The 22,227-nt window shown below is 44.5% G+C and overlaps 1 protein-coding gene and 1 long non-coding RNA gene across 4 annotated transcripts in view; one reads left to right on the top strand and one right to left on the bottom strand.

Moving 5' to 3' along the window:
* Positions 1-5,536, bottom strand: part of ULK4 (unc-51 like kinase 4) — a 250,082-nt gene extending 244,546 nt beyond the window's left edge. The window contains exons 1-3 of one of the 3 annotated variants that reach the window (XM_054729835.1): positions 5,206-5,536; positions 2,600-2,793; positions 1,280-1,379 (exon numbers count right to left, since the gene is read on the bottom strand). In XM_054729835.1, coding sequence (XP_054585810.1) covers positions 1,280-1,379; positions 2,600-2,737 — 238 coding nt within the window. In that variant the 5' untranslated portion in view covers positions 2,738-2,793; positions 5,206-5,536. The remainder of the gene's footprint in view (positions 1-1,279; positions 1,380-2,599; positions 2,794-5,205) is intronic. The other 2 variants (XM_054729834.1, XM_054729836.1) reach the window with 2 other exon arrangements.
* Positions 5,537-5,895: 359 nt separating this feature from the next.
* LOC114228553 (uncharacterized) lies at positions 5,896-15,842 on the top strand. The gene is made up of 3 exons (XR_003614703.2): positions 5,896-5,947; positions 10,342-10,449; positions 15,632-15,842. It is a non-coding gene; the product is annotated as an uncharacterized LOC114228553 (long non-coding RNA).
* Positions 15,843-22,227: the final 6,385 nt, after the last annotated feature.

The following is a 22,227-nucleotide window of genomic DNA, read 5'->3' on the forward strand; positions in this document are numbered from 1 at the left end:
AAAGTATAGTCACATTGGTTCCTGTACAAAGTTAGGTCGAATTCTGCAAATGTACTGCATAGCAAAAAAGATGGTGCCTTTCCTTAACCGTTAGAAAATCAAACCCTGATGAATTCAATAATGGGCCTAAGGCAGTCATCACATGGGGAATTCTATTTCTATACCTTTTGGAGGTCCCAGCACATTTCTGTCATCTCAGTGCCAAAAACAAACGTGGGTGTGTTTTTTTTGTTTGCTTCTCTTTTTTTAGGGTCAAGATTAAAGCAAGAGCCAAATTCAGAGACAGTGAAGTCTCAGCTGGCATCTAGAAGTTCAATCAGAATTACCTGACAAAGGTAGCAGGTGTTTTGGGTTTTGTTTATTTTGTCTTGGTGGGTGGGGAACCATGGCAAACACAGGCAATAAATTACAGTTAGGTTATTACACTGGTCATGGGGCAGAAACGGCAACTGAGGCACAGAAAAGTAACACAGAGGAAGTCCCCTGCTCACCTCAACCGTGTGCACACCTGTGGAAGTAATTTAGACCACAGTACCCCCCCGATTCAGAAAATGAAATGACAAAACCACTCTATGATTCAGTTTTATAAATTCCAAGTGCCAATAGGTAAGACTCATAAAGCTAGACATAATTACAGCGTGCCTTAATATTTAATGACTCTCTATTTTCCTCGGTGTACAAACAGGAGTACACTAACCATGGTACTTGTTACATTTTCTCCCTGAAGACACTGGCACTAAAAGCCCAGATAATATCTATGTAGTTAGTCACCCTTCTCCCTGTATATAGTCCTAGAGAGTTGTATCAAGCAAGAGCTAGAACATGTGATCTCTAATTACTCCTAGGTGGTGGTATCTGTTGATTAATCCTTGTACTTTTCCACATTGCTTACGTTTTTATAAAGAGCAAGTATTCTGTTCATAAAAAAAAAAATTATAAACTAATAAGCTAATTAATAGCTAGTGGACCTAAAATACTTTGTTTTTATTGAATGAAAAAAGTTATTTGATAAATTAATTACTACTAAACAATATTTCTAAATTTTCACATAAGTGGTTTGGTAATATTTTATACCAAAGTAAAGTTAAACTCCAAATTGAATAATATATAAATCTTCCCCTTATCAAATATCTTAGCCCTTACCCTTCCCTAATATCCATTGAACAACAGATTATCAAGTTAACATAGTCAACAGTATCAACATGTATCTGTAAAAAAAAAAAGGAAAATAGCAATACCTACATCTGACGCTTTTTTAAAACCACATAATGTGGCTTACCTGTGCAGAGTTCCACTACCAGCCAGAGATGATTGCTGGTTTCATACCATTCGTGAAGGGTTACGATATTCTGGTGTTTAATTTCTTGGGTGAGACGGACCTATAAAACACACAACATTCACCCTTTTTAAGAAAAGTTCTTAAAACCCTTGCATCTATTAAAAACCACCTAAAGAGCCCAGCCAGGTGTGGCTCAGTGGTTGAACATCGACCCAGGAACCAAGAGGTCACCGGTTCAATTCCCTATCAGGGCACATGCCTGGGTTGCAGACTCAATCCCCAGTACGAAGCATGCAGGAGGCAGCCAATCAATGATTCTCTCTCATCACTGATGTTTCTATCTCTCTCTCCTTCTCCCTTCCTCTCTGCAATCAATAAAATATATTTTAAAAAAATAAAAAAACACCTAAATATGCAATCGGGAAATGGATAAGAAAATAATAGAATTCACTGGGTGGAATTCTTTATGGACATCAAAATGATGATTATGAAGGATGGTCACATGGAAACATACAATCTTAAAAATGATTTTTTTCAAAACTTGTGTAATATAGTTTTGTGTATTTTGGGTAAATATAATATTGCAAAAGAAATATTATTAATAGGAAAATGGCCAAAAGGTATACATCAAAAGAGCTACTGTAGCTCAGGCTGGTGTTGCTAAGTGGTTAGAGTGTCTACCCATGCAACAAAGGGTCTCAGGTTCAATCCCTGGTCAAAGGCATGTACCTGCGTCCCAGGTTTGATCCCCGACCCCAGCTGGGACACATATGAGGGGCAACCAATTGATGTGTCTCTCTCACATTGATGTCTCTCTCTATCTCTCCTCCCTTCCTCCCTCCCTTCCACTCTCTCTAAAAATCAATAGAAAAAACATCCTCGAGTGAGGATGAACAAAAGAGGAAAAAAAAAAGGCTAAGATGTTAAATTTTGTGTTATGTGTACTTTACCACAATAAACAAAAAAGTTGAGGGGGAAAAAAAAGTCAGGTTTGGTCCAAGGAGCCTGGGCTGTGAAGTCACCCTCACCTGAAGTCCTTCCTTTGGAAAGCTTCATAATCACATGCTAAATTTAAAAGTAAATGAACTAATACAGACTGTATTTTCCCCAACAAACAAAACTCTGAAGTTGTTAATGACTTGGGCAAGTTTATCAGTCATTAGTCAGGATTGGCGGCACTAAACAGGCAGGGCTCGCCCAGTCCAGATTGAAACGTGGCACTTGCTATATAGTGAGTTCAATGGCTTCTATTTACATACTACTTATTCTACCAAATCATAGCTGTCTTTTGCCAGAGGGCAGGAAACATACTTGACTTACCCAATTCGTTATTTCAGGCCTTTTGCACTTGTCTGTGCAAAAAACAGCTACAAAATTGATTGTTCCCTTCCGTCGCCCTTTATAGACAACGGTCTTGCTTCCTCGGCCGATCTCCTCGTATAGGACGAAGTTTTGCATCTCCGGGCCAACTTCTCACACCTGATAGAAAGACAGCCTGATAGCATCTCTAGCTCCTAAAATGTAAACAAAAGTGACACACATAAATGCAAGCTATTTGTATGATTAACTAGCCCAGGATATTTAATATGTAAGTCTAATAATTCTATAAATTCATAAGATTCACTGGTATTCAACACCTACAAGTAAGTTTGAATACCAGTGTCTTTCTTTTTTCAGGATGAAAAAAAGATATGGGAAAAATAAAAGAAACATCAATTCACAAACCAATATTCAACTTCCTAAAGATCTTAACAAAAATAATGAAAATGACAGCTGTTTCAAAAAAAAAAAAATCCTGAAATGAATGCAATTTCAGGCAATGTATCTTGATACCTTTGCTACAATGGAAAGCACATTATGTCCACATCTGTATAATGACTTGGGCAGTCTATGTCCCACTAACCCTCAAATTATGAGAAACAAATGAAACAATGTATGTAAAAATACTTCATAAACAAATACGGAAATGACAGCATTTCCATCTAATCCACAGATATTGTACAAATAATATTATTTGAAGTCAGAGCTCAGCAAACTACTGGTTCCTGGGCCAATTCAGCCTGTTGCCTGTTTTTTGTTTTTTTTGTGTGTGTTTTTTTAAACTTTTAAAATATATATATTTTATTGATTTTTTACAGAGAGGAAGGGAGAAGGATAGAGAGTAAGAAACATCAATGAGAGAGAAACATCGATCAGCTGCCTCCTGCACACCACCCACTGGGGATGTGCCCGCAACCAAGGTACATGCCCTTGACTGGAATCGAGCCTGGGACCCTTCAGTCCACAGGCCGATGCTCTATCCACTGAGCCAAACCGGTCAGGGCTGTTGCCTGTTTTTGTACATAAAGTTTAATTGGAACACAGCTATGCCCAATTCATTTATATATTGGTTAAGGCCACTTTCACGCTACAATGTCAGAGTTGAGTAGTTGTAACACAGAGACCACATGGTCTGCTCACACACTCAAATATTTACTATGTGGCCCTTTACAGGAAAAGTTTGCTAAATCAAGATTTTTAATAGATTTTTTATTATATTTTCATTGATTTCAGAGGTATGAGAGATAGAAACATCAATGATGAGAGAGAGTCATCAGTCAGCTGCCTCCTGCAAACCCCACCTGGTTCATAGGTCAACGCTCAACCACTGAGCCACAACAGCTGGGTGATTAAATTAAACAGTGTTAAAATAAAGAAGATATTGAACCAGAAGTAAAGAGACCTTACTTAAATGTTTATAAATTGGCTACATTAGGATACATCTAGATAAAGATGCTGTAGTGTAGAGCCTAAGACCGTGGTCGGCAAACTGTGGCTCGCGAGCCACATGCGGCTGGCTCTTTGGCCCCTTGAGTGTGGCTCTTCCACAAAATACCACGGCCTGGGCGAGTCTATTTTGAAGAAGTGGCGTTAGAAGAAGTTAAGTTTAAAAAATTTGGCTCTCAAAAGAAATTTCAATCGTGGTACTGTTGATGTTTGGCTCTGTTGACTAATGAGTTTGCTGACCACTGGCCTAACTAAGACCATCGGAAAACACAGATATTTACATTACGATTCATAACAGTAGCAAAATTACAGTTATAAAGTAGCAACGAAAATAACTTTATGGTTGGGGGTCACCACAACATGAGGAACTGTATTATTAAAGGGTCGAAGCATTAGAAAGGTTGAGAACTAAGGGCATGCCTCACAATAGACTTCCCACTATGAGTTTTCAAAAATTTATTACCTCTTAAATTGTAAAATAAAACACAAATACAGAAAATCCCACAAAATAGAGTTTAATGAATTATTATACGAGGTACAGCGCTGTAATCACCACCCAGGTCAGGAAGAGCACTTTGTGGCCACCCCAGGAATCCCTCCATGAGCCTAAGCAATCCCAACTCCTCCTACTCCCCAAAAGCAATCGCTCTCCTTACTTTCACAGTTAATTACTTCCTTGGGTTTCTCCATGGTTTTCTCACCCAAGTGTGAGCAATCCCAGACCGCTTAGTCTTGCACATTTTCTAAAAGCGTGGTGCATCTTTTATATCTCGTTTAATGTCCAAGTTCACCTAGATATCATCTGAAAAGCCAGAAGTCAGAGCAAATCACACCTACGAGCAAATGAGGCTTTCAAGATGCAGGGGCACGCAGGTGAAGACTGGGATCCGCCCCTCAATCCTCCCCGCCTTTAAACTCCCGCACGAGCAGCATCAGCAACACCTGGGAACTGGAGAGTAAACAATTTCTCGCGCCCCGTTCCAGACCTCTTGAATCGGAAACTCTGGAATCCGGGCCTCACTAAGCAGTTTTGATTCGGCCTCGGGATGCTCGCTCCACTTTGCGAACCTCAGGCCGCGTCCCCCTTTCCCGAAGACCCAGAAGGCGGCAAGGCGTTTTGCTAAGGACTTCAACAAGGGCGCCTCCTCGCAGCACTTTACCGAGCGAATTCACTGCAGGCTCTGCGCTCGGTCTGGCTTCGGACCGACGGATGGCGGGAGAGGGAAGAAGAGGGAGTAGGTGGGCAGCACCCCTCCAGGCCCACAGTCTCTATCGCGTCGGCTGAGGGAGCCCCGAATCCAGGCTTACGCCCCTAAAACGGCCGCTCACCTGGTCCCTGGGGGAGATGCAACCGACCAGTCAGACAGCTCCCTCCTCTGCGCAAGTCTCGAATGCTAACCCCCTTAGGACGGGTCCACTGGCCCAAAACCGGGGGCGAAGCAATGAAGCAAGGCGGGACGCGCGGCAGCAGCGGAAGGCCGTGAGCGTCCAGCGCGCCCCTCCGCGTTTGGATGCGTCCATCCCGTCTCCAGGGCAGCACGCAGGACGCCAGAAAGAGCGCCCGGCACTGACTGGCTGAAGAGTTTCGGTTCCTATTGGCTGGAAGTATGGCTGCTAGGGCACCGCCCTCCACCCAAAGGGCCTCGCGCCCAGCCTTCGGACGAGTCCACCGACCCTGGACCGGGGTAGAAAGTGGTGGAGGGAGGCGGGGCTCTAGGCGTCAGCGTCCGGCCTCGCGAACTCAGCACCCCTCCGCGTTTGGATTCGCCCATCCGGTCTCCAGGGCAGCACGCAGGACGCCGGAAGAAGTCCCTGGCGCTGACTGGCTGAGCAGTTTGGGTTCCTATTGGCTGGAGACCGGAAGTAGGAGTCGGTGATGGGCAGTTCGTGCGTCCTTTTACGGTGTGTGGGAATTGGGGTCTTGGACCCATAAGGAGGACCTATCTGGGTTGTAGTTGCATATTTGGGGTCTCTGGGGGCCCTGGGCTCTGATCATTTCTTCACTGCCCTCCCCCCGTTTCTTTCAATTCTTTTTCTTTTTTTAAAATATATTTTATTGATTTTTTTACAGAGAGGAAGAGAGAGGGATAGAGAGTTAGAAACATCAATGAGAGAGAAACATCGATCAGCTGCCTCTTGCACACCCCCCACTGGGGATGTGCCCGCAACCAAGGTACGTGCCCTTGACCGGAATCAAACCTGGGACCTTTCAGTCTTCAAGCCGACGCTCTATCCACTGAGCCAAACCGGTTTCGTCTCAATTCTTTTCCTTTCTGACGCCCTCCGGAGCCCAGGTGGACGTGGGTAACCCAGGGCTCAGAAGCCTGCCCCTCGGGTTCCCCACCCTTTGCAAAAGAGAAGGCTGTGGGTTACTTCCTTCTTGTACCTGAGAAAGCAGACCAGATCCTCTGATCTCGAGTTGATTGCTTATGACTTGGAAAGCTCCAGGCCCTCAAATTCCAACCACCAGACACCTGAGCGCCAGCTCCCCTGTTAATTCCATGTACGTTAGCGCAGTTTTTCTCAAACTTTAGCATCAGAATCACCTAGAGTGCTTGAGAAAGCATTTCTGGGCCCCACCCACAGAACTTCTGTTTCTGTAGATCTTGATGGGGCCCAAATGTTTGCATTTCTATCAAGTTACCAGGTGAAATAGATGTTGCTATAAGGGACCACCACGCTTTACAAACTTGTAGAAACTGTGTCTCTGATCTCAGGTGAAACACATGTCCTATTCTTTGACCTCTAACCCTTCCTGCCTTCTCAGTAATCGTATTATTGTCAGTTTTGTGCAGAGCAGTAGGCCCCACAGGGGGGCAATTTGATTTTTAAGGGGGGCAGTTTGAGAATGAGTTAACAGTGAATTTTTTTGCATTTCTTATGGTTCTAGGGGCCTCATATGCAATATCTAAATATATATTGTGATATATTTATGCATTTCAGTCCTCTATTATATGTTTTGAAACTATTTGCTATTTTTTCATATCACTTTAAATTATTTTTTTAACAATTTCTTAGTGCTTTCTTTCTCAGTACTTCAACTGTCCTTTTGTTCTTTTCTTTTTCTTTTTCATGGATGCCATGTTCTTTGAAAGCTTGTTTAGACCAAGTTAATGGCCTTTTAGGCTTCCTCCACGTGAATAGGAGTTCACTTTTTGAATAATAAGAATTACATGTCACGGGGGCATCAGGATTTTAGAGATGCTTAGGTGGGGCATGACCAAAAAAAGGTTGGGAACCACTGGTGTAGAGGCACACCTCATTTTATTGCATTCCACTTGATTGCGTTTCATGGGTATTGCATTTTTTTACAAGGCAAGACCCTCCACCAGCAAAATGACTGGAGCTTGCTTTATTGTGCTACTCCCTTTATTATGGTGGTCTTGAACCAAATATGCAACATCTCCAAAGTATGCCTGCACTTAACATTTGATATGAAAAACGTTTCCTCATAGATCACTCCCTAGTTAATGGAGACATTAAATGAGACATGAAACTCGACAAGTTCATTCCGAGTTTTGATAAACAGCTTAATGCGTTAATGTTAGAAACTATCAAATCCCAGTACATCTTAGCCTAGGTTCCTTGGATGCCTCCAGCCCATACATGAACCTGCTGAAATGGTTAAAATTTTGTGTGCATGTGCATTTTTCTGGCTAGAGAGGACATGGGTTTGATCAGATTCTCAAAGGTACTAATGACCCAGAACATTTTAAGTTATCCTGCTATAAACAATCTTGAATTATAAGCCCAGATTTTTAATAACAGAATTAATCGTGCTAGCATCTATCACACGTGTTGTAGCAACTCCCAGGGGGATTAGATTTTTCAGGGAAATCATGTGGGGGTTTTTTTGGGGGGAAGGGGGGAATGTCACTTCCTGCAACAAATTTCTTAAGGCTTGTTCATTTTTACCATCTTATCTCCAGCACATGCTGTTTGCCTCTGGCCCTGCTTCCCCTCATGTACTTGACAGAGCTTTCTTCTTCATTCCCAAAGCCCATGTTAGTGTGTGATACAGACTTTTACTGACAACAGAGGGAGGTTACAGCACAGAAAGGAAACAACTTAAAAGTGAGTGTTAGAGCCCTAACCGGTTTGGCTCAGTGGATAGAGTGTTGGCCTGTGAACTCAAGGGTCCCAGGTTCGATTCCGGTCAAGGGCATGTACCTTGGTTGTGGGCACATCCCCAGTAGGAGTTGTGCAGGAGGCAGCTGATCGATGTTTCTAACTCTCTATCCCTCTCTCTTCCTCTCTGTAAAAATCAATAAAATATATTAACAAAAAAAAAAGTGAGTGTTAGACGCGGTGGTGGTAAGAGTGTTAGAAAGTAGGCACTTTGACATGACTGATGGGAGAGCACTTTGTCAATATCTGTCAAAATGGCAAATGCACATCTCCACTGACCCGCAAGTCCACTTCTAAACATTTGCCCAATAGACATATGCTTACATTTGCAAAACGGCACAGAAGTATCCATCGCGGCCTTGTTTGTAATTTTAAAAAATTGGTAACAACTCAAATGTCCATCAGCAGGAGACGGATTAAATTAGAAATAAATTTGTTCTTTGTGTATGATATAAAATATCTCCAAGACTTATTATTGCAGAGAAAAACCGAGGTGCATAACATGTAGTGTAGTATACTACCATTTGTGGAGATTAAAGAAAAGAGGGGCAAATATATATATATATATGTATATGTATATGTATATGTATGTATGTATGTATTTGCATATATGTGCCAAGAACAGTTCGGACATCTCCTGAAGGAAGCTGCTGACTCTGTGGAAGGGAGGTGGGTGGGTGCAGAACTGGGTATAAGAGATGCAATTCGCACAGTTTGCATTTGGAACCACATACCTACTACCTATTCTATCTGTACATCATAAATCTAATTGAATATATTTCAAAATTATATATTATACACATATATATTTAACATGTATGTGTATGTATATATGTATATTTACATTGATAAATTTTACATATGTGTACACATATAATTTAAATGGAGCGTGGCACATTTTGTTGTGCACACCCTGAGGCATCCTTCCCACAAGTCACCATGCACCACTCTCCTCCCTGGGACTCTGCCTATAGCTCTGTTTCCCTTCTCGCCTCTTCTACGAAGCCCAGAACTCTCCTTCATGATAGATCAATTCCTTAATATGCACATTAAGGTCTGTCTCTGGCTTATTGATTTTGTTCTGTTGAGCTCTCTTTTTGAATGAGTTGGAGATGGTTCTTAATAACGTGGGTGTTAAAATTTGATAATACAGAAGAAAGAAAAATTATCTGCAGAGAAGGGAGGGGCAAAGAGGACAACGAAAACCTAAAGAGAGGAAATGGTGAGGACAAGGCAGCGCAGTGTGTGTGACCGGGTGTCAGTGAGAGTCAAAGCCCTGAAGCACTGAGCTGCACTAACTGCCTGGCTGTGGCTGCAACACATCAATTCACAAGAGAAAAAGTCTGACATCATGACTCTGGAGTCCGCATCACCCTATGACCGTGGTTGGCAAACTGCGGCTCGCGAGCCACATGCGGCTCTTTAGCCCTTTGAGTGTGGCTCTTCCACAAAATACCACGGCCTGGGCGAGTCTATTTTGAAGAAGTGGCATTAGAAGAAGTTTAAGTTTAAAAAATTTGGCTCTCCAAAGAAATTTCAATCGTTGTACTGTTGGTATTTGGCTCTGTTGACTAATGAGTTTGCCGACCACTGCCCTAGGAGCAGGAGCAAGAGGAATCATACCGTTACCCGTCCATTCACTCACAGATATATACTGAGGGCCTACCCTATGTTGGGAACTACATTAGCTCTGGAGTCTAAAGCAGTGAATGAAGAGATAGTATTCTTCCTCCTAGAGCCAACTGAAAGGAGAGAAATATTGTCCCTGGAGTAGAATGTGTAGTTGGAGAATACTGGACACTAGCTTTGAGGTAACAGTAATACCAGGGGTCCCAGAATCCACTGGGCCCATCAATCAGAATGAGACTGCGGGGTGTCAGGTGACAAATGAGATTTGTCAATGTCCATCTCCCTGTAGGCCCAGCAGGACTCCAGACATACCCAGTGGTTATTATTCAACCAGGTCCTGAATGTGGAGTTGAGATACAGTTAGCAGCGCAGAATATATACTCCTTGAGCTGTAAAATGTGGGACATGTGGTTAAAAGGACATCCTCTAGCTACCCCTCCCCACTGAAATAGCAAATATTGCCTCCACCTGGGATTTGCTACTATCAGAGATTGCAAGAGGCGTAACACTTGCCATCACATTCCTATTTAATCATCAAGATCGACAAGGACACAAGATCTTGAAAAATGACGCCGGATTACCACAGGCTTCATCAGCTGGTGATTTGAACTGCAGCTGCTCTTCCAGAGATGATCTCCTGGCATCTGGTATGTGACTTATTTGGCAAATGCAGTTTTCTCTATCCAGGTATGTAGCAAACACAAAAAGTAGTTTCCTTTCACCTGATAGAGTGAGTAGTATATTTCTAAAGTTTCCATCGTTGGTTATGTCCACTCTCCAGCTCTGTGCCCCAGGTTAGCCCATAGTGACACTGGCCATCTCACCATCCCACAGAACATCACGCAGGCGTGCTGCTTATGAAATTGAAAAAGAGCATCCTCTCTTCACCAAGCAACTCCCTTTGAGGAACAATTCTTGCCTGGTTAGAGGGCCCTGGTAGACACCATTGGACCTCGGGTGCCCTTGGGATATGAGCTGCTTATCATGAACTGAGGTCTATGGTGCACAAAGCCATAAAGATGGGAGTGCCCAATGTTACTGCCTCACTGATTGCAGGTCCCGATGGTGTTAGTAAATTGCCTGAGTAGGCTGGTTACCCTCCCAGCATGCCTACTCGTGATCCATGTGACCCATCCTATCTTACAGCTTTTTCCTCTTGGGCAGTTCCCTTTGACCGGTTGACTAAGGAAGGAACATTCAAGCCTGGCTGACCATGTTCTCTGCAAGGTTTCTTGGAACCAACAAGGAATGGACTGCTCTGGCATTACAGACGTAAATGACAAGGAGACATGGCTGTTGAAGACTAAAGAAAAAATCCTTCCAGTGGGGGAAATTTTGAATAGCAAATCCACTTTTCTGTATAGAGAGAGGATTAAGGCAGAGAGCAAAAAGATTAATCAGCAGGGACTAATGGCCACAGAAGTGAGTAGGTCATCATTCCTCTCTTGTACTCTTATCCTGATAGACTCAATGCAACAGTCTCCCTTCCACCCTTCCACTGTGCCCTTCCCAGTCCTTCCATCATGACCTCTGGATTTAAAGACCCCTGGCTGTTCCCTGAAGACATTGCTTCTCCTGCAACCCTCTCCAGGCATGGCTATCTTCTCACCTCAAAGGGTTTCTTCATTGTCCACCACGCCCTTCTTGTTTTCACTTTCCCAATCACTACAGCGACTCTCTCGTGTATACTCTCTGCCCCTCTCTTTCTTCATTAAGCTCATCTGAGGAAAAACAACCTTGGTTCAACCCACTTTCTCCCCCTCTTTTATGTCAATATGCAAGCAGTTGTGGCTGGAGAGAAACACAATCCTGCTGATCTAGCCCTACTCTAAATTTACAACCCGCAAATCTCAAATGGCCTCCAGGAAATCCCACATTTCCTAGGCTTAGACAAATCACTTTTCCCTGTGGAGCTGACGATTCCACAGCTTCTCTCTCCTCCAACCTCTGATAGTCTCATCACTTTCAGCAGAATCACTAAATCAACCCATGTACATATCTCCGAATCCGTAACTCTCTTCCCTCCCATAGGAAGGAGGGGCCGCCTCTTTGTAAGGGCAGCCCCTCCCACTGGTTCCCTGGTCCACCCCCTCACCTGCAGGAGACCTTTGCTCCTCCACGTCTCCTCCTCTTCTCCAGCAGCATCAATTTCCTCCTCCAGCAGTAACCTGCTGGATTCCAAATGGTGTCTCTTGCTAGATGCAATTTCCTGAAAATGAATTAGAAAATTCGATGAAACTGATATATTTTTTTTAGCAAAATTCAAACAAATAGCATCGCCTCAAACATAGAGAAGAAATAACAATAACTAAAGAAGAAATTGAAGATTTTGTGAAAGATCACCAGTCCTCAAAAAAGCCAAATCACAGCTAATTTTGTCAACCCAACTTCAATAAGAATATGTACATTTTGGGTAACTTGTCATAAAAAGACTTATATGTTAAAGCTATGCAGTGAAATATTAATAGGTGAAGTTAAATATCTGGGATTGGGATTTGCTTCAAAATAATTCAAGGGATGAGGGAATAGGGTGAGGATAGAGATGGATTGGCTCAGCCCTAATCATTTTTCAGGAAGCTGGTGATGAATGCATGGAGCTCATTATATGATTCTATTTTTATGTTTGAAATTTTTCATGATATAACTTTTTATATCATGCTCAATGTATTAGTGATGGCTGAGAATCTTAGAATATCAAAGGATGAGACAGCGCTCCTAGAGCTATATGCTCAAGATCATCTCTTTTCAAAGAGGAGGAAGAACTGAGAACAAATTAAGAGAAGAATGGAACATTTAGAGAATCTTTTCAAAAGTTGTTTTCTCTGGATTGTCCCAGGATTTTGCCTAAAACCCATATCACAGTGGGTACTGTGTAATTAATGAAACCTTTTTACAGTTTTCTAGTAAAACTATTTCTCTTTGATTATCCAGGACTCCCAAAGAACCTAGACTACTAAAACGAATTGAAAACAGTATTCTGCTAGCTATAAAACTAAATTCTCATAGATGCGTTGTTCTGTTTTTCAACTCTCAGTTCTGCACAAGTGGTGTGTTCATCTATTCCTATGACAGAAATAACCCCTAATGACTGTCACTTTATGTCATATTTTGCTTTCTGGTCAGGATTAATACCCCTTGATTACTTTACAAAAATTGTCTTCGATATTCTTCTGTATTTATTCTTCCATATGAACTTTAGAGTCCATTGTCATTTCCCTACAATATAATTTATTTGCCACTGTATTAGAATTACATAAAATTCAGCAATTAATTTGAAGATAAATGACATATCACAACATCGAGGCCTTCTGTCTGGTCAGCTTGGCTGACGTGCATTCACTAATGAGACATGACAGCCGTGTATTAGCTGTGCTTGGGGAGCCAGCTGGGACGCCTCAAAGTGGCACTGACTAGAGAGAGGCACGGGCACAAGAGGCCTGCAATGAGCCGTCAGAGCCCCAGCACAGACGCGCCAGGAGCAATGGCATGGATTTCTGAAAGATGAACACGTTTTCAGCGTCCTCAGGTTTACTGGGGAAAGGACAGCACTCCGACAGCAGGGCCTGAACCTGGGAAAGGGCAGCACTCCGACAGTAGGGCCTGCTGTGGATCCGCCTTGTGAGCTGAGAGAGGGAAGTCTAGAGACATTGAGGACACCTATGCTTTCTTCCTACTTTTCCCTTTCTTAATGTATTGTGCATCCTTGGTTATATTTTTGTCCTTCCCATTCTTTTTGACTTTTTAAAAATCATGTACCTTCAGTAAACACCAAAAAGACTTCTTTTCCCCCACCCAGTCTGAGAGTCTTCTTTTTCTAAAGGAGGATTTAACTTTTATTTTTCATTTATATTTTTTTATTGATTTCAGAGAGGAAGGGAGAAGGAGAGAGATAGAAACATCAATGATGAGCCGAAACCGGTTTGGCTCAGTGGATAGAGCGTCGGCCTGCGGACTCAAGGGTCCCAGGTTCGATTCCAGTCAAGGGCATGTGCCTTGGTTGCAGGCACATCCCCAGTGGGGGGTGTGCAAGAGGCAGCTGATCGATGTTTCTCTCTCATTGATGTTTCTAGCTCTCTATCCCTCTCTCTTCCTCTCTGTAAAAAAATCAATAAAATATATTTTAAAAAAAAGAAAGAAACATCAATGATGAGAGAATCATTGATTGGCTGCCTCCTGCACGCCCCCTAATAGGGATCGAACCCACAACCCTGGCATGTGCCCTTGACCGGAATGGAACCTGGGACCCTTCAGTCCGCAGGCCAATGCTCTATCCACTGAGCCAAACCGGCTAGGGCAGATGTAACTTTTTTTTTTTTTTAATATATTTTATTGATTTTTTACAGAGAGGAAGAGAGAGGGATAGAGAGTTAGAAACATCGATGAGAGAGATACATCGACCAGCCGCCTCCTGCACACCCCCTACTGGGGATGTGCCGCAACCAAGGTACATGCCCTTGACCGGAATCGAACCTGGGACCCTCCAGTCCACAGGCCGACGCTCTATCCACCGAGCCAAACCGGCTAGGGCAGATGTAACTTTTTGATGGTTCCTGTAACGCTCCATTACTCATTGGCCTTCTTCTTGTCATAGTTTACGGTTTGACTTTATTATGCTTTACCGTTGTTCCCCTCTGTGGATTTGATATCTTTTTTTAAGAGCGTGCTGTTGCTGTGTCTCGCATCTAATTGGTCCATGTGGGCTGGGTTTGGGAGAAATGAAGTAAACTGTCCCCCCCCCCCCCATTCCCTTAGCTAACTCCGCTCCAGTTTGGCCATGTTCTGTACCCCACCTGGAGGCTGAGGTTGTCGGCTTATTTATTCCTAAGGCCCAGTCATAGAAATAGGAGCCTATTCACATTGGGTAACTGCTTTATATTGCTGAATGTGATAAATTTAGCAACACCGGGAGGAAGTGTTCTACTTGCTGATGCTGAGCCCTGCAAAATTGTTACTTTTCTTTTCTCCTCAAAGTCCTTGCAGCACCGAAACCGCTGACCCTCCTGCCCTCACCTCCTCTCCCAGTGTGACATAACCTCAGCGTGTCTAAGGAAGTTTCCTTGCGGCTCTTGGCTTTGTTTTGACAGTTTCCAACTGTCTGTGCTAAGCACCAACACTGACCAACATGCATGATAGTCAGGGCAGGATAGCTGGTGTCTCAATGTGGGTTCCCCCAAAAGAGGCCCCGGAGATATGCAAGCAATTGATTTGATGATCCTAAGACACATGGGCAGGAGAGCAGAGACGCGAGACAGGGAAAGAAAGCCAACAAAGGATGTTTTATCAAGCAAAAAAAAAAAATAAAAGGACTTGATCACGTGGAGGAAGTCTCGGAGCCAGCATAAAACACACATCGCCCTAGGGAACAAGGGAACAGGGACTTCTGGAACAAAACCTTCAATTCCCTGGAACGTCCAGGCCTCTGTACCAGAGGAGGCAGTTAATAACAGATACGCACATGCTGACAGCTGGGACTGGCTACGCTAAACTATAAGGCCACAGAGGTACCGGTGGAGCCCCAACAAGGCCCCTTACAATCGATTTTACTCAGTTCTTAGGATCAATAAATTATTTCAGATGTCATAGCATGATGTGATGGTATGATGGTTCCTGTACCTTGCCTGACCATGTGTGCTGGCATCTTTCCTTGGTAACAGACCCCAATCCCTAGTCCTTATAGCCATATTTCCCAGTAGGGCCAGTCACATCACCTCATGCTTCCTAGTGAAGCATAAAGTGAAGTAAAATCATAAGCTTATCACTTGAACCAATAAAGCTATTTTTCTTATATTTTCTTTTCTTTAATATGTTTATTTATTTTTTTTATTTCAGAGAGAGGAAGGGAAAGGGAAAGAGAGATAAACATCAATGAGAGAGAAACATCCATTGACTACCTCCTGCACGCCCCCCCACCAGGGATCAAGCCAGCAACCCAAGCATGTGCCCTGATCTGAAATCGACCTCCTGGTGCATGGAACGACGCTCAACCAACTAAGCCATGCCAGCAAGGCTATATTTTCAAAATAACACAAAATAAATTGAATTAAAAAATATATTTTGTGTGTGTGCCCATTTCTCAGATCCCCTTTGGAAGAAAATTCCAGCTGAGCACCAAGGTTGGTGCTCTCCTTCTTCCTGGTAGCTCAACTAGACTACATTTCCCAGCCTCCCTTGCAGCTAAATGTGACCATGTGACTAAAACCTTTAGCTGGTGAAATTTGAGCCCAGTGAGGTTTTTCACTCCTGCTGGCCTGGCTCCTGAAACCTCCCATACCTGCTCTTCCATGCTCTTTACCCCAGTCCCTAATGGAGACGGTCATGCCCATGGGTGACCTAAGATGGCAGAGCCACAATTAGCCCAAGTCCTTTAATGAGTGTATAGAGCAGAGCTCCTCTATCAATTTGCAATCACTCCAGGCTGTGCCTGAGCAAGAAATAAAACATGGTGTTGAGCCATTACATTTTAGGTTTACTTATTACATTACTTTAGTCCACTCTAACAGATTAACCTGACACCTGCCCTTGGACCTCCATGGACCCTGGGTAAAGAATCCTTGCTCAGGGGAAGTAAAGCAAAAATAGATGCACAACACTAGGAAAAAGGCAGCTAGGAGAATATTGCAACACTTATAATGAGTTCATCTACCAGGAACTCAGAAAGGCATATGAATTCGAAAAGATTTATATAGGAGCAACTAAGGGATTAAAAGAGCAAAGGTATTTTTCTATCAAGATAAACTACTAGTAAGATTGCTCTAGCTGGTTTGGCTCAGTGGATAGAGCGTCAGCCTGTGGACTGAAAGGTCCTAGGTTCCATTCCAGTCAAGGGCACATGCCCGGGGTTGTGGACCCGACTCCCAGTAGGGGGCATGCAGGAGGCAACTGATCAATGGTTCTTTCTCATCATTGATGTTTTTATCTCTTTCCCTCTCCCTCTCTGAAATCAATAAAAATATATTTTAAAAAAAGATAAACTAAGATTAAGACTCTAATTTAGAAAGAGGAGTAGATGAACTCAAAGTCCATTAGTGGTTGTCAACAGTCATCTAATGTAATCTGGAATTCTAGAACTTGGAGATAAGAAGTAGTTGTATGGCCCTAGCTGGTTTGGCTCAGTGGATAGAGTGTCGACCTGCGGCCTGAAGGGTCCCAGGTTTGATTCTGGTCAAGGGCACATACCCAGGGCACATGCCTGGGTTGCAGGCTCAATCCCCAGTGGGGGGCCTGGGGGAGACAGCTGATCAATGATTCTCTCTCATCATTGATATACTTTTTAAATATATTTTTATTGATGAGTCAATAAAAATATTTTTTTAAAGTAGTAGTTGTATGACAAAATAATCCAATTTGAACAAATATGTCCTAATCAGGAAGTAATAAAGGACACTCATTATCCCAAGAATATGTATATCTTGGAAACAAATAGAATCTAGCAGGGTTTTGATAGGTAGTTCCTTCATAATGGGTTGTGGAAGGGAAGATAAGGATGTTCAGAGGTCTCGCTGGTGGCCCTGGTGGTAGAGGTGGAAGCCGTGGGAGCTCAGCGTCCCTTGCTGGCCCTGAAGTTGTCTGGCCTTCCTCACAACCTCCACAGCCACTTCCTGTTCCTGATTATTCAAATGAGTCCGTCTTACACACAGCGTGTGGAGGGGGCTTTGAAAAAAGTGCATTTAACAATAGCTAAGATTTGGAAACAGCCTAAGTGCCCATCAGCAGGTGAGTGGATTAAAAATCTATGGTACATCTACACAATGGAATACTATGCTGCTATAAAAAAGAAGGAACTTTTATCATTTGCAACAGCATGGATGGAACTGGAGAGCATTATGCTAAGCGAAATAAGGCAGTCGGAGAAAGATAAATACCACATGATCTCACTCATATGTGGGATATAATGATCAACATAATTTGATGAACAAGAATAGATCCAGAGACAAATGGCAGGGGAGAAGGGGGGAGTTAGAGAGCAACCAAAGGACTTGTATGCATGCATATTAGCATAACCAATGGACATAGACACGGGCGGCGGTGGGGTGGGGGGTGCTAGCCTAGGGTGGGAATAGCTGTGGGGAGAGCGGTCAATCAGGGAAAAAAGGAGACATATGTAAAACTTTAGACAATAAATTTTTTAAAAAGTGCATTTAACCACATCACTCCCTTACCTAAAACTCTCTTCTCCTTACCAAAATGGTCACAGGCCCGAGGTCTGACTCCTCCCCATGGGTCCAGCCACTGCAGGTCTTTCCTGGCTGATGCTGTCCCCTGCCCTTTGCATGGCTGGCTCCTGCTCTTCCTCTGGACCTCAACCTAAGTGTCACCTTCTTAGACAGGTCCTCCCCAACCAGCCCATCTTTCAGAAATCCTCCGATTATTCTACTTCTAGTGCCTGCATCCTTCTCTTCCTGGCACTTGTCATAAGCTAATGGAGTGTGTGTGTCATATCATCGGACTCTTCTCTCCTGGACTAAAAGGTCCATTTGGGCCAGGACTGTACCTGGTTGTTCACTCCGCCATCGCCCTAGTCCATCCAATACCTGGCACAAACCGACATATACACACAAATTGTTGAAAAATGACCTGTGCACATACTTTCTTTAAATTTTTTTCCCAGCTTTACTGAGAACAGGCTTAATTCTTTAAAAAAAATATATATATATATATATATATATATATATATATATATATATATTTTTTTTTTATTGATTTCAGAGAGGAAGGGAGAGGGAGATAGAAACATCAATGATGAGAATCACTGATTGGCTGCTTCCTGCACGTCCCCGACTGGAGATCAAGCCCACAATCTGGGCATGTGCCCCTAACCAGAATCGAACCTGGAACCCTTCAGTCCACAGGCCAACACGCTATCCACTGAGCCAAACCAGCCAGGGCTGTGCACATACCTTTTAATAATGTATTCTATTGTTGACCTGATCTCCTATTTCATTGCTTTTGTCTCTACTGCCTGGGCGAGTACTGTGAGTCAGGCACTGTTCCTGGTGCTCAGAGTGCAGCAGTGACTGAAGCAGACAAAAGTCCCTGCCCACAGGCTGCCTTTTTGCTGGTGAGTCAGGCCTGGTTTTACGGAGGCATGTCCCTGTCACACCCTCTCAGTTCACTCCTTTGCTCAGCCTCCACCTGACCAATGGGAGCTCGGAGCTGGTGGGCAAATGCGCCCTCCTTCCGCCTTGCGTTCTACACAGTGTCTCAGAGGCCCCCGTGGGACTAGCCCAGTGGCTCATGGGTTGACCACCTCGATTATGCACCCGTGGGTGGGCCTTCTCCCCTTCCTCTTTTATTCATTCTGGGTCTGATTCCTTCTCTGCCCCCTTTCCACAGGATCACTTCCCAGAAGGAGCTGCCTGCCCTCAGATCCCTCCCCAACACTGCTTTTGGGGAGAACCCAAGCCAACAAAGCCAGCATTTTTGTATTTCATTTGGGTTGACTTTCTACATTTCCATCTTGGGTCCCCAGCTGTATTGGGGGTTCCTAAAGAGCAGGGGTCAGCTATTCTTTTTTTGCATTTTCCCACAGTCACTAACTCAAGGCCCGGCAAAGAAGAATAAACACGTGTGGATGTTGATGCGATTAGACAAACAAGAAAGAAGACAGTGAGTCTCTGTGGCCCGAGGGAGGCCAGAGCCACTTTTGGCACAGAGACCTCTGCCTGATATTGGGTAAGACCGGGACCCGCCAGGGCAATTACTGTTTTCTCTTCTGTGTACCCATCCTGCTCTCCTCCTCCCCTCCCTCCCCCCTCCCCGCCCCTCACCCTGCCCCCTCACCAGGTCCCTTCACCCTTGACTTCCAGCAGCAGCAGGTGTCCAGCTGCTGAAGTAGCCTAGGGCCCATAGCTACTCGGGAGCTCTGCCTGCCACCTGCTCCCTCCAAGTTGGGAATGGGTATGGGAGACCAGGCCCTGCTTCCCAGGGGCAGGAACCACATGTCTGTCATCTGGTGCTGAACAGGACAGGATCCCGCTCCCACAAGGCCTCAAGTCAGGGACTCAAAATGAATAAATGAATGACTTCAAAATTCAGTACCGACCCTGACTGGTCCTCATGGAAACAGAGAGTGACAGGCCCCTGGTAAAGGTGGAAAGAGCATTGGACAAGAGTTGTAGTTACGGGTCTACCACTAATTGGATGCTCCTGTGGTCATGTACCACTTTTCTGCCCACAGTTTCCTGAAAACGAGACCGTTGGACCCGATGATCTCAAAGATCCCCCAGCTCTAGGATTCTTAAATTACAGAACTGGAAGGAAGCTGATCTGTCAGTTCAAATAAACTTTTTCCCCCCCTTATTTGACTCTCGCTGTTGGTAACAGCCCCATGCCTCCTCTAAACCCACTAGGGCTCGGCTCCTTGGTTCTTGCAGACTCCCACGCTCCTTTAATACAAGCCTGGCATATGCTTGAACATATTTTTGTAATTGACAACTTACTGAGATTATCGTGGATTCACATTCATAAGAAATTCAATCATAAGAAATAATGCCCTTTGCACAGTTTCCCCCAGTGATAGCATTCTGCAAAACCTTAATTTGCTATCACAACTAGGCTTTGATACAATCCACCTATCTTATTTAGATTTCCCATTTTACCTGTACTTAGGTATGTGTGTAAGTTCTATATAAATTGTATCATCTCTTCTAAAACCACAAGAATCCCTTACGTTGCCCTTTTATAACTACACCTTGCCTTCCTTCCATCCCACCCCATCCTCCATTTTGATCTTGTACCCAGATTCACTGACTGTTAATATTTTGTCCGTTTACTTTATCATTTTTTCCTATTGACACCCCCCCCCCCCGAATCATTTGAAGGTAAGTTGCATGCACCATGCCCCTTTATTCCTTCACGATACTTCAGTGTGTATTTCCAAGAATTGGGATATTCTTCTCCATGCCCGTAGCGCAAGTTACCAACTTCAGCACATTAAACATTGATCCAGTACTGAAATCTCTCAGGATCCCAAACTGTCCATCCAGCACGTCCTTCATAGCACTTCCACCCCTCCAGTCCAGGACCAGGTATCACCTTTCGTTGGCATAACTTTTTAGCACTCTTTAATCTGGAACATTTCCCAAGCCTTCTTTTGTCTTTTATGAAATGGACATGCTTGAAGAATATAGCCCCTGCCCTCCCCCCTCCCTTTTTAAAAATATATTTTATTGATTTTTACAGAGAGGAAGGGAAAGGGATAGAGAGTTAGAAACATCGATGAGAGAGAAACATCGATCAGCTGCCTCCTGCACACCCGCTACTGGGGATGTGCCTGCAACCAAGGTACATGCCCTTGACCGGAATCGAACTTGGGACCCTTCAGTCCGAAGGCCGACACTCTATCCACTGAGCCAAACCGGTTAGGGCTCCTGCCCCTTTTTAATAGACATTCCTCATTTTGGGGTTGTCTGAGGTTTCATCATCATTAGATTCAGGTTATGCCTTCTACCTGGGAACACTGAGAGGTGATGTGTTCTGAGGATGTGAAATCCATCTGCTCCTAATGGCGATATTCATTTTGATCAAGATGCTGTCTGCCTGCCCCATGGTATCGTCCATGTTTTCCTCTTGCTATTCATAAGCCTAAACCATCTCTGGGAGACAGGTTAACGCATGCAACTATCTTCTCCCCGATAAACCCTACCCCCCTCGTGTGAGCATCCATTGAGGATTCTTGCCTGAACCCATCTTGGTCCCTTCAAGTCCCTCTTCCAGGTTTTCTACTGTTTAGTTTCCTCGCGTCTTTGGTTCTGGGCTGAGTCTTCTCCATGTCCCTTCCATGTCCTTCTATGGCCTTTGGGCCGAGACTAGGCCGAAGCAGTCAACTCAGCAACCTGCACTGGAAATGAGCTCATGTGGGTTGTTCCCCCGTCAAACCGTCCACCAGTGATTTGCATAATAGAGTCGCCTGTGAGCACTTACTTCCTGGATCATTTCCTGACGCCTCTCCCCAAGTCCCCTCCCTCGCCCTCGGGTGGCATTTTGTTCAGACGGCCCGTCCCCCTCCTCCCCCTCCGGCTCTGTCCTCCCCCAGTGTAAGCCGAAGGGGTCCTTTCTAGGGGCCCCCGGGCCTGCAGGACCCAACCCCTGGACTTCCACTGCGGGCCCCGCGCGAGTCCCACCCTCTCCTTAGACCGACCGGCCGGGAGCCGAAAAGAAGTGCCAGAATAAACACATCGCTCGGGGGAGGGGTGCGGTCGCTCTCCCCGATGTTGGTATTTTGTCGGGTCCTTTTCCGTGCCCAGCAGCGCGGGTCACAGCTCAGAGGCAGGAGCCAGTGGCCGCCCCGGGAGGCCGGGATGCGCCCCAGCCCCGCCGGCATCCTGGAGGGCGGCGCGCAGGTGGCGGCGCGGGGGACAGGCCGGGCGGGGGAGGGGGAGGGCTCGGCGCGCGTCGGGCGGTGACGGCAGCGCGGAGGGGAGGTG

The sequence above is a fragment of the Eptesicus fuscus genome, chromosome 18, assembly GCF_027574615.1.
Source record: "Eptesicus fuscus isolate TK198812 chromosome 18, DD_ASM_mEF_20220401, whole genome shotgun sequence".
NCBI classification, from domain to species: Eukaryota; Metazoa; Chordata; class Mammalia; order Chiroptera; family Vespertilionidae; genus Eptesicus; species Eptesicus fuscus.